Source organism: Nerophis lumbriciformis, linkage group LG21 (assembly GCF_033978685.3).
Source record: "Nerophis lumbriciformis linkage group LG21, RoL_Nlum_v2.1, whole genome shotgun sequence".
NCBI lineage: Eukaryota > Metazoa > Chordata > Actinopteri > Syngnathiformes > Syngnathidae > Nerophis > Nerophis lumbriciformis.
Genome location: NC_084568.2, coordinates 27471117 through 27483370, shown reverse-complemented (window position 1 = coordinate 27483370; position 12254 = coordinate 27471117). Strand labels below are relative to the sequence as shown.

General features: G+C 41.2%; 1 protein-coding gene across 1 annotated transcript in view; it reads left to right on the top strand.

Moving 5' to 3' along the window:
- LOC133620897 (nuclear receptor ROR-alpha B-like) overlaps positions 1 to 12254 on the top strand; it is a 116970-nt gene that overhangs the window by 16628 nt on the left and 88088 nt on the right. The window contains exon 6 of the mRNA XM_061982527.1: positions 4058 to 4182. Within this exon, the coding sequence (XP_061838511.1) occupies positions 4058 to 4182 (125 nt within the window). The remainder of the gene's footprint in view (positions 1 to 4057; positions 4183 to 12254) is intronic.

Genomic DNA, 12254 nt, shown 5'->3' with positions numbered 1-12254 from the left:
GATTGAACATAAGCTAGGACAACAGAAGATGATGCAAAAGTAATTCTATGACAAAACAACCAAGCGTCTTCCTCCACTGACTATCAACAACACAGTCAGGATTGAGGATACTGATGGATGGAGTACAAAAGCAACAGTCCTGCAAGAAGTTGCTCCACGATTGTACACGGTGAGAACTGACGCAATCGTCGCAGTCTGTTAAAGACTCCTCAAGGGACTGTTGGTGAGCTCAGTGTAACCTGTTGTGAATCTCAGGTAATACCCACACCTGTTATGGACTTTAACGCTGACTGGAAAACACCTACTCCAAATGGACCTGAGTTAAGAAGGTCCACAAGAGAAATCAAAAGGCATGATAGACTGAACTTGTAAACAAAGAAAAGTCAAAATGCATGTTAAATATGTTGAACAAAATGTATATTGATTGTTGTGAAAGTGTTATGAATAGTATTGGCTTAGATTTGAGATAGCATATGCAATTTGACATTTTTCATACTGCACATATGTGTCAGGGTTAGGCTGAATGAGAAGTTGTTAAAATAACTGACCCAGCTAATGTGATTAGTCATGTCAATACATTTTGTCTTAGAAAAAGGGGGATGTTATAATCAGATGTTATTGCATGTGTGACCGCTAGGGGGCAGTACTTGTTAGTATGCTGTTTACCGTGCCACATAATGTGGTAGAGCAAGACTGCATGGAGACACATGTATGTTTTGTTGAGAACGTGAGTCATTAAACTAAGTTACTTGCTATCAACACAGCCTCATCCTTCAAACACGAACATGACAGACGACATCTGTTGACTTCTCTGAGCCCATTTAAATAGGGCTCAAGTGATGCAGTCATTAGACTCGGTTACAAACGTGATAATGGGAAAGTCAAAGGAACTCAGCACCGATCTGAAAAAATTAATCATTGACTCTTAACAAGTCAGGAAAGTCACTTGGAACCATTTCAAAGCAGCTTAAGGTCCCAAGAGCAACTGTGCAGACAATTGTTCGTAAGTATAAAGTGCATGGCACAGTTTTGACACTGCCACGATCAGGAAGAAAACGCAAGCTATCACCTACTGCTGAGAGAAAATTGGTCAGGATGATCAAGAGTCAACCAAGAACCACCAGAAAGCAGGTCTGCAATGAATTGGAAGCTGTTGGAACACAGGTGTCAGTGTCCACAGTCAAGCGTGTTTTGCATCGCCATGGACTGAGAGGCTACCATGCAAAAAGGAAGTTCTTGCTCCAGAAGCGGCACCTTAAGGCTCGTCAAAAGTCTGCTGCTAATCACATGGACAAAGATAAGACCTTCTGGAGGAAAGTTCTGTGGTCAGATGAAACACAAATTGAGCTGTTTGGCCACAATACCCAGCAATATGTTTGGAGGAGAAAAGGTGAGGCCTTTAAACACCATGCCTTTGGTCAAGCGTGGTCGCAGTATTATGCTCTGGGCCTGTTTTGCTGCCTATGGAACTGGTGCTTTACAGAGAGTAAATGGGACAATGACAAAGGAGGATTCCCTCCAAATTCTTCAGGACATCTTAAAATCATCAGCCCGGAGATTGGGTCTTGGGCACAGTTGGGTGTTCCAACAGGAAAATGACCCCAAACACACGTCAAAAGTGGTAAAGGAATGGCTAAATCAGGCTAGAATTAAGGTTTTAGAATGGCCTTCCCAAAGTCCTGACTTAAACTTGTGGACAATGATGAAGAAACAAGTCCATGTCAGAAAACCAACAAATGTAGCTTAACTGCACCAATTTTGTCAAGAGAAGTGGTCAAAAATTCAACCAGAAGCGTCTTATTGCAGTGAAACTTGCCAAAGGACATGTAACCGAATAATAACATTGCTGTATGTATACTTTTGACCCAGCAGATTGGATCACATTATCAGTAGACCCATAATAAATTCATAAAAGAACCAAACTTCATGAATGTTTTTTTTGTGACAAACAAGTATGTGCTCCAATCACTCTATCACAAAAAAATAAGAGTTGTAGAAATTGTTGAAAACTCAAGACAGCCATGACATTATGTTACAAGTGTATGTAAACTTTTGACCATGACTGTATGTATGTGTTTACACACACATATATATATATATATATATATATATATGCAAAAACAATATCGGATCGGAAGTGCAAAAACCTGGATCGGGACATCCCTAATATATATATATATATATATATATTATATTCCGATACGATACCGATACTGACCGATACCGATACTGGCCTATCCGAGCATGTATTAAAGTTTAAAGTTATTTAGCCTACTTAGTTGTCAGAATCATGTTGAAAAGGGTTTCAGTACTCTTGATAACAACTAGCCAGCTGAATTAGGTGAGCTTGAATAATACACAATGGTTGGTAACAAGAAGCTGACCTGTTTATTCAAGGATAAACACAAAATAGACAAAATTATACATGACAAACAGAAATGGCATCATTGAAACAAGGGCTGGGCAATATGGCCTTTTTTTAATATTGCGATATTTTAAGGCCATATTGCGATACACGATATATATCTCGAAATTTTGCCTTAGCCTTGAATGAACACTTGATGCATATAATCACAGCAGTATGATGATTCTGTGTGTTTTGATTGATTGATTGAGACTTTTATTAGTAGGTTGCACAGTGAAGTACATATTCCGTACAATTGACCACTAAATGGTAACACCCGAATAAGTTTTTCAACTTGTTTAAGTCGGGGTCCACTTAAATTGATTCATGATACAGATATATACTATCAGATATATACTATCATCATAATACAGTCATCACACAAGATAATCACATTGAATTATTTACATTATTTATAATCCAGGGTGTGGAGGGGGGGCGCCGGATGTAAGTGTCAAAAAGACAGCCAAAAGAGTTTGATATGAGAATAAATCTAAAGTTAAAATATAGGGTAGAAATGCATCCATTTGCAGGAAATGTAGTCTTGATTTTCAACATTTTCTTTTAAGGCTTGCATGTCTACATTAAAACATTCTTCTTCATACTGCATTAATATATGCTACTTTTAAACTTTCATGCAGAGAAGGAAATCACAACTAAAAAAATCACTAATTTTTTCATACGGTGTTGATGTGTAAATTTTTGCCTCTGCATTTTGATGGTGTGGACGTGTGGCACCGAACGGAGATAAGCGTCTCGAAAGACGTTATAATATTTGAACAATGATGACGAAAACTGTTTTCTCTGTCGTGTCGGTGTGTCGGAAATTGTTATGCGCTTATTTTTTTATTTGAATTTGTGCGTGGCATATAATTGCTATGCGCAGAGGACGTTTAAACAGTGCGCAATTGCACAAGCGCGCACCTTAGAGAGAACGTTGGTCACACGGCTGCGCTAGCATCACAGCTAACGTTAGCCATGCTGCTACCTCTCTGCTCGGGGAGGGCTTATACGTATGTGACGTATGACGTGACAGTATGTGACGTGTGTAAGAAGGTGCGCTTGCTGTCTGTGAGAAGCACAGACACAGAAAAGAGTGAGAAGAACCTGTCGTGTAATGCCAGCAGCTAAAAGCAACTGCGTTAGAATCCACAGACCTGTGGATGTGTTGAAGGTGTGCTGGAAAATGCGGAACGGAAATTATAGGGAGCAGCAGAAAAGTAAAATGTACTATTTAAATAGGTGCGTTGGAAAACACGGAGCAGAGTTTTTTTTTTAACTGGATCTGGATCGGCATTTTCCCATGCCTTGCCGATACGCATTTTTTTGCAAATATCGGCGGCCGATCCGATCCAAATATCGGATCGGGACATCCCTAATATATATCTACACATGTATATATATATATATTTAATTTTCTTTTTTCTTTTTTGTAGCCTTAAATTTACTTGTGGCGGCCTGCCATATGTAAATAAATAAATAGAAAACACTAAAAATGCTGCGTAGCCAGAATTTGTCCAATTGTGCACTTTTTTTTTACTTAAGCACACAGGATAATCGATCCCTAATTGGTAGGGGCTTTAATTGGACCATTTATGGACACCTGAATGGATAAATGAATTATGTCTTAACAAACACTTGTTTTCTCCCAAGCCCAATCCCGCTAGGAAGTACAGTGTTAATCGAATCCTCCCTTGATAAAAGGGAAGGCAGGAAAACCTTTGTTTCCTGTAAAGTGACCAGCACTGATGGCTCCAAGCTGCACACAGAAGCAAAAGGTAACATTCTTTGTTCATTCACATTTCACACATAGACAGCATGTGACTGCATTTTTATTTCAATGTTGTTCTCTTTTCCTCCTTTTCTCTTTCTGTAGTCCTGTTCCTGTCAATCAATGTCAGCCATTTATTGGGAATCTGATACAAATCTGCTGTCATGTTGAAACTATTTCAACAAGCTGAGGCCTTCTTCAAGTCTCTTTGGCCTTCTTCTTAAAAAGTTTAATATATGTTTGCTTTATCTATTAAGTTATTTGTAGAGCCACACACAGTGGAACCTCCACAGTCATATGTGTTTGTGTATTCAGATTTATGTGAAGCAGGAACCCTGATTAGCTTTCTTTTTACATTAAGATTTTTGTGACTCTTCTGCCATGTAAGACTTGTTTGTCCGTGCAGTGATCTGAAGGTGTAAAAGACTTGTTTGTATGCAACTTCACCTTTCCTTTTCCTATACTCTCCACTAGTCGGCGCCTTGCACCCACTCATGTCATATTCATGTGTAAAGAGAGTATGGCCAACTGTATGTTTCAGGCATCGCAATGATTGGTAGAAAGGCCATACTTGCCAACCCTCACGAATTTTCCGGGAGACTCCCGAATTTCAGTGCCTCTCCCGAAAATCTCCCGGGATAACCATTCTCCCGAAAATCTCCCGATTTCCAGCCGGACAAATATATTGGGGGCTTGTCTTAAAGGGACTGCCTTTAGCGTCCTCTCTCACCTGAAAAGTAGACTATTATATATGTCTCCGTTATCCATAGTGTCTTGTTCCGTATTGCGGAAATAAGTTGAGCCAACACATGACGTGCAGCTAACTGTACTTTTATTCACGACTCCTGGGAATAACACATCACATTTCAGGCAATGCTAAAACAGGAAGTTCCTCGTTCCTTGGGCCAATCATATTTGTGTATACTTCAGAGACCGCTCGGAGATCGTATTACCTAAGTATATTACACATAGGTTTATCAATAACCCATAATGTAGGCAGGCACAGAGCTATTTCTCAGCGTGTGTTTATTCCAGCCGGCACGTTAATACACTGACACACAACATCCGGATTCCCATCATGCATTGCTTCAAAACTATGGCAAGTTGTAATATCCAAAATTTCCAGCCGGACAAACAATACTGGGGGCGTGCCTTAAAGGCACTGCCTTTAGCGTCCTCTCACCTAAAAAGGAGACTATTATATATGTCTTTGTTATCCATAGGTTTATCTATAACCCATAACACGGTGGCCGAATGGATATAGTCACTCATGAACGGTCAGAGAAGCACAAGGCGTCGGCAACGCAGTATTATGGGCCACCTTGCAAGCAACATTCCGTTCTCATTTGCGGATGTTTTCAACAAATCTGTGAAGGATATGTTCCCGGATTCAGAGATCGCTTGCCAGTACTCAAATGGCAGAACAAAAGCCACTCAAATAGTGAAAGGTAAGTGTTATTTTTTTTTAAGTAAGCAGCAAGTACAGTTAGTAGAACAACTGTGTTTTCATTACTGTTTACTGTACTATATATATATATATATATATATATATATATATATATATATATATATATATATATATATATAAATATATATATATATAAATATAAGTAATACTTTAATTTCAGTGAATTCTGGCTATAAATATATTCCTCCCCCTTAAATCACTCCATAGTCTCTACTGTGTGTCAGTGTTACAATATCTGTGTTATTGTGCAGAAATATGGAAAAATAATTACAACAGCACACAAAAAAAGAAAGATCAGTGAGAATAATACATGAGTGATACATACAGCACAAATACTTTGGAGGCAGCCACCACAGTTGACATACAGTACTTCACACACAAGTCATAATTGTGATTGTTGGTCCAAACCTAATTTAAGCAAAATGAGGGAAATAAGTAAAATGTTTTGGTCATTCTGTGTATTTTTAATGTACTCTTATTGCGCCGTCGGGTGCGTGTTAGAGTGCCTGTTGATCACGAAACACTGCAGAAATGTAGCAGCAGAGTGCGTCAACTGCAGTCGTAAAAATACACTTTCACAAAATAAAATTATGTTTTATTGTAAGTTTATGAGCTGGAATATGTTTAAAACTATATACAGGTGTATTATTTTGGCTTATTTCGTCAGTTTAACTAACATCATTGATGTGTATTTCTGGATCAAAAGAGACGTCGGAGACGATTTACTGAACCAAAAGTTGCTTTATTACAAGCAAGCGTCATTATACAGGACTGCAGTTCCTGGAAGAGGTCAGGTCAGAAAAATGAGGCGCTCTTCATTAAGAGAAGCCAAACCATCCGTTTTATATTTCTCCTTCCTGTCTCTGGGTGTGTGCTAAGTCAGGACAGCACACCGTGACCATAAAATGAGATGTTCGTGTGTAAGTGTCTGGAAAGACAACAGCAGGTCGTATCTTAGATACTGGCATTAAGCTAAACATGTAGTCTCTTCTCACGGATAGGGCCTTTGCATTCCACGGTCAAATTTTATTGCCCTTTTTTTCACGAGAACTAATCCAATCCACACACAAATGTCAATACTAAAGGGCCCTATGTTATTATGTGCCCAAACTGAAATACCTACTAATTAAACTGGTGTTTTGCTTTCTCCTAGATGAATATAAACATTCACCATATGCAAAACATAATATGAGTTAATTATTTCACTTCATCATAATGACAGCAATTTCATGCATCCAGGCACAGCCGCACACATCTTCGGTAGCAGTTGTGGCGTCTGTTTGGTGAGCCATACTCTCCTTATACACGACTCTGACTCATGTTATTCTGTGTTGAAGCCACCACATGAGACTCTCAATCACTTGCTGTAAGTAAAAGTTTATATTTTAGCTGTAACTTAGTTCTCAGAAGTATTTTTGTCTTCTTTAAATACATTATCAGTATTGTTACCTGTGAACAAGTTAGGTTTTCTCAGTGTGTGCATCACTGAGAGTCTGTGTTTGACTCCAACACAGAATAAAATAAGTGGGTTCAAGGTGGCAACGAGTGGTAAGTATAGGGAAAGGAAAGATGAAGTTGCAGACAAGTATTTTTACACGTTCCTACGCTGTCAGAAACATCACATGTTTCAGACAGCCAATCAGAATTCCTGTTTTACACAAATCTGAATACATAGACACACACATTTTTTTTTTTACACACACAGATCAAAATACAGTCACATAAATTGAAACATGCGCACACGGATCTGATAACACACACACACACACACACACACAGATTGAAGTACAGACACACAAATTAGTACACTTGAATCGGATTACAGACGCACAGATTGATATATGCATTTGCAAATAGTTTTGCTACTATAATACCTCCATAGATGCTGGTTGAATTCCAACTTGTCCTAATTTCAAAACACACTGGATAGAAAGGAACTCATTCTTGCAGTGTCAAACTGTCATTATTAAACTTTATTAAATAGACTGGCAGATTTGCCCCGTACACAACCTTAAAGGGGAACTGCAATTTTATTTTTTTAATTTTGCCTATCATTCACATTCATTTTTTGTTTTTTTCGATAGGTAATTCCTAAATATTTCAACTCAGAATTTAGAGACATTGCAAATATTTTATTTCACACATTCATGGATAGGAAACAATCCTCATTATTTTAAGATTTAGGCAAATTCCTGATACATTACAGAATTCTTGAATCTTTTCAATAGCAGTTGGAATTTGTTCTTCATTTATTAGGAAATGAGTTGTTTCCTATGCTAATTGACTATTATTTCCGTGCCAGTAGGTTCAAATATGGTAATAACAGTCACCTTTGAGGAATGCCCATTTTGTTTAGGAAACTGGGGTTGTGCCTGAGACAAGTAAGACACAAGTATTAATATTATCATAAAGTCCTCTATCTCCCAAAACATAATACCATTTCCATTTATAAAAATAAAATTGAAATACCAAAACATACGAATCACGTCGTCGCTATAAATAGTTTGTCTGCGTTAGCGCTTATAATAAAAAAATCACCAATACTTTGTTAATATTCAAGTCACAAAATGTAAACTGAGTATCGTTGGCGCTTTTTGAATGGTTATTTATGAGATTTTATGGGCAGAAAAGTGGTGCTCCCATGGGCTCCGCTGTAAGCGGACTTTTATTTACGTCTATTTAATATTTAATGCATTAAAAAAAAAATCCATAAGTCCTCATGTCTTACATAATGAGTGTAAACGATAGGCAAAATTCCCCCCCAAAAATTGCAGTTTCCCTTTTAAGATGTTTTTTTGTTTTTGTTTTTTTTGGGTGGGAATTTACTTGTGCCCCTCTTGGATCCAATTTCATTTAAAAAAAAATTCTAAAAAGACCAGGTTGGAGACCCTTTAAGAAAGATTTTAAGATTATTAACACCATTAACCACTGTGTAATTAATTTGACAAACAAAAAACAGAGAGGAAACCTTGGGGTGTTTTATTATTTATTACTGCTAGAATTGTTAAGCCTTGTGATACTCATTATTTATTGTTCTTATTGTTCTGAGCAGTCAGTTGTTGGTTCTATGGTTATTGTCATATGTGCCACAAAAAAAAAAAATGTTTTGTAATTTTTAGACGCTCACTGAGCGGACAAGATTCGCTGAGTCGTCACACGACTTTTGAGGCCTATTTTTAATAAAAAATAATGAATAGCATTTGTTTGAGTTTGGATTTTCCTCTGTTATTATCGTCTATATTACCAGTTTAGTTAAGATGATGCATCTTATTTGACTACCTCTTTATTACTGGCACCAACATCACATATTTTAAGCTGATTTATATCCTATTTATTCTAACTTAACACATATTGAGGGCCATTGATACCGTACAACATTTGAAATAATACTTTACAGTGTGGTTGTTTTCTCTCTCACAATAAACGATACCTTTTGGGCATTTTACAGACCCAAAACTTGCTTTGCCAGTGTGTGAATTATTTATGACTTTGGGAAAAAAACAATTTGAAGAATTTGGGAGTAATTATCAAAGCCATCACATTTTTCAAATTTCACAAAGTTGTTGATGGGTACAAGCTAAATATACATGAAATGAAAACCCTGACATCAGTGAATCAACTCGCATCATTTATCTAAGAAGGTGGCTGTTTTTTTAGCCCCCTCCCACTTGTGTTGCGCAATTATTAGCTTACAATGCTGACACTGCACACATTTGAGATCCACGCACTTGTGTGGTTTTTCAGTCAGAGGGCCTCTTTGACCTCAGTCGCACACAGTTGGAAAAGCGACCTTGCTATCTTTAACGTATTTGTGGCGTGTGCGTGTCAGGAGTTGTGGTTAAGGTTATGGCAGTGTGTTGTCAGTTAAAACTACTACTGCAAAAAACAATACTGTGTCCCACACTTCACATACAATTCAGTTAATATATGAATTGTTTTGTGCCCCCGCTTCCTAATACCAGACTTTGCCATGAATACAAGCATTTAAATACTTCACAAATGTTTATTTATTTATTTTTTTTACATCTTTGTTTTACATCAGGGGTGTCAAACTCCTTTTCATTGAGTGCCACGTTGCAGTTTTGACTGCCCTCAGAGGACCGGCCGCTTGTAACATTAATAAAAGAAACATGCATGTATAAGGATTAGCCGCATGGTATTGTCACACGATTACCTGTGCATTTGAGTATCCATCCATCCATCCATCTTCTTCCGCTTATCCGAGGTCGGGTCGCGGGGTCAGCAGCCTAGGCAGGGAGGCCCAGACTTTCCTCTCCCCAGCCACTTCGTCCAGCTCTTCCCGGGGGATCCCGAGGCGTTCCCAGGCCAGCCGAGAGACAGTCTTCCCAACGTGTCCTGGGTCTTCCCCGTGGCCTTCTACGGGTTGGACGTGCCCTAAACACCTCTCTGGGGAGGCGTTCGAGTGGCATCCTGACCAGATTCCCGAACCACCTCATCTGGCTCCTCTAGATGTGGAGGAGCAGCGGCTTTATTTTGAGCTCCACCCGGATGGCAGAGCTTCTCACCATATCTCTAAGGGAGAGCCCTGCCACCCGGCGGAGGAAACTCATTTTGTACCCGTGATCTTGTCCTTTTGGTCACAACCCAAAGCTCATGACCATAGGTGAGGATGGGAACGTAGATCGACTGATAAATTGAAAGCTTTGCCTTCCGGCTCAGCTCCTTTTTCACCACAACGGATCAATATAGCGTCCGCATTACTGAAGACGCCGCACCGATCCGCCTGTTGATCTCACGATGCACTCTTCCCTTACTCATGAACAAGTCTCCTAGGTAATTGAACTCCTCCACTTGGGGAAAGATCTCCTCCCCAACCCGGAGATGGCACTCCACCCTGTTCCGGGCGATAACCATGCACTCGGACTCGGAGGTGCTGATTCCCATCCCGGTCGCTTCACACTCGGCTGCAAACCGATCCAGTGAGAGCTGAAGATCCCGGCCAGATGAAGCCATCAGGACCACATCATCTGCAAAAAGCAGAGAACTAATCCTGCAGCCACCAAACCAGATCCCCTCAACGCCTTGACTGCACCTAGAAATTCTGTCCATAAAAGTTATGAACAGAATCGGTGACAAAGGGCAGCCTTGGCGGAGTCCAACCCTCACTGGAAACGTGTCCGACTTACTACCGGCAATGCGGACCAAGCTCTGGCACTGATCATACAGGGAGCGGACTGCCACAATCAGACAGTCCGATACCCCGTACTCTCTGAGCACTCCCCACAGGACTTCCCGAGGGACACGGTCGAATGCCTTCTCCAAGTCCACAAAACACATGTAGACTGGTTGGGTAAACTCCCATGCACCCTCAAGGACCCTGCCGAGAGTATAGAGCTGGTCCACAGTTCCACGACCAGGACGAAAACCACACTGTTCCTCCTGAATCCGAGGTTCGACTATCCGGCGTAGCCTCCTCTCCAGTACACCTGAATAGACCTTACCGGGAAGGCTGAGGAGTGTGATCCCACGATAGTTAGAACACACCCTCCGGTTCCCCTTCTTAAAGAGAGGAACCACCACCCCGGTCTGCCAATCCAGTGGTACCGCCCCCGATGTCCACGCGATGCTGCAGAGTCTTGTCAACCAAGACAGCCCCACAGCATCCAGAGCCTTAAGGAACTCCGGGCGGATCTCATCTACCCCCGGGGCCTTGCCACCGAGGAGCTTTTTAACTACCTCAGCAACCTCAGCCCCAGAAATAGGAGAGCCCACCACATACTCCCCAGGCACTGCTTCCTCATAGGAAGACGTGTTGGTGGGATTGAGGAGGTCTTCGAAGTATTCCCTCCACCGATCCACAACATCCGCAGTCGAGGTCAGCAGAACACTATCCTCGCCATACACGGTGTTGATAGTGCACTGCTTCCCCTTCCTGAGGCGGCGGATGGTGGTCTCGAATTGCTTCGAAGCCGTCCGGAAGTCGTTTTCCATGGCCTCACCGAACTCCTCCCATGTCCGAGTTTTTGCCTCTGCGACCGCTGAAGCCGCACACCGCTTGGCCTGTCGGTACTTGTCCGCTGCCTCAGGAGTCCTATGAGCCCAAAGAACCCGATAGGACTCCTTCTTCAGCTTGACGGCATCCCTCACCGCCGGTGTCCACCAACGGGTTCTAGGATTACCGCCACGACAAGCACCAACTACCTTGCGGCCACAGCTCCAATCAGCCGCCTCGACAATAGAGGCGCGGAACATGGTCCATTCGGACTCAATGTCCAGCACCTCCCTCGTGACATGTTCAAAGTTCTTCCGGAGGTGGGAATTGAAACTCTCTCTGACAGGAGACTCTGCCAGACGTTCCCAGCAAACCCTCACAATGCGTTTGGGCCTGCCAGGTCTGTCCGGCATCCTCCCCCACCATCGCAGCCAACTCACCACCAGGTGGTGATCGGTAGAAAGCTCCGCCCCTCTCTTCACCCGAGTGTCCAAAACATGAGGCCGCAAATCCGATGACACAACGACAAAGTCGATCATGGAACTGCGGCCTAGGGTGTCCTGGTGCCAAGTGCACATATGGACACCCTTATGTTTGAACATGGTGTTCGTTATGGACAATCTGTGACGGGCACAAAAGTCCAATAACAAAACACCGC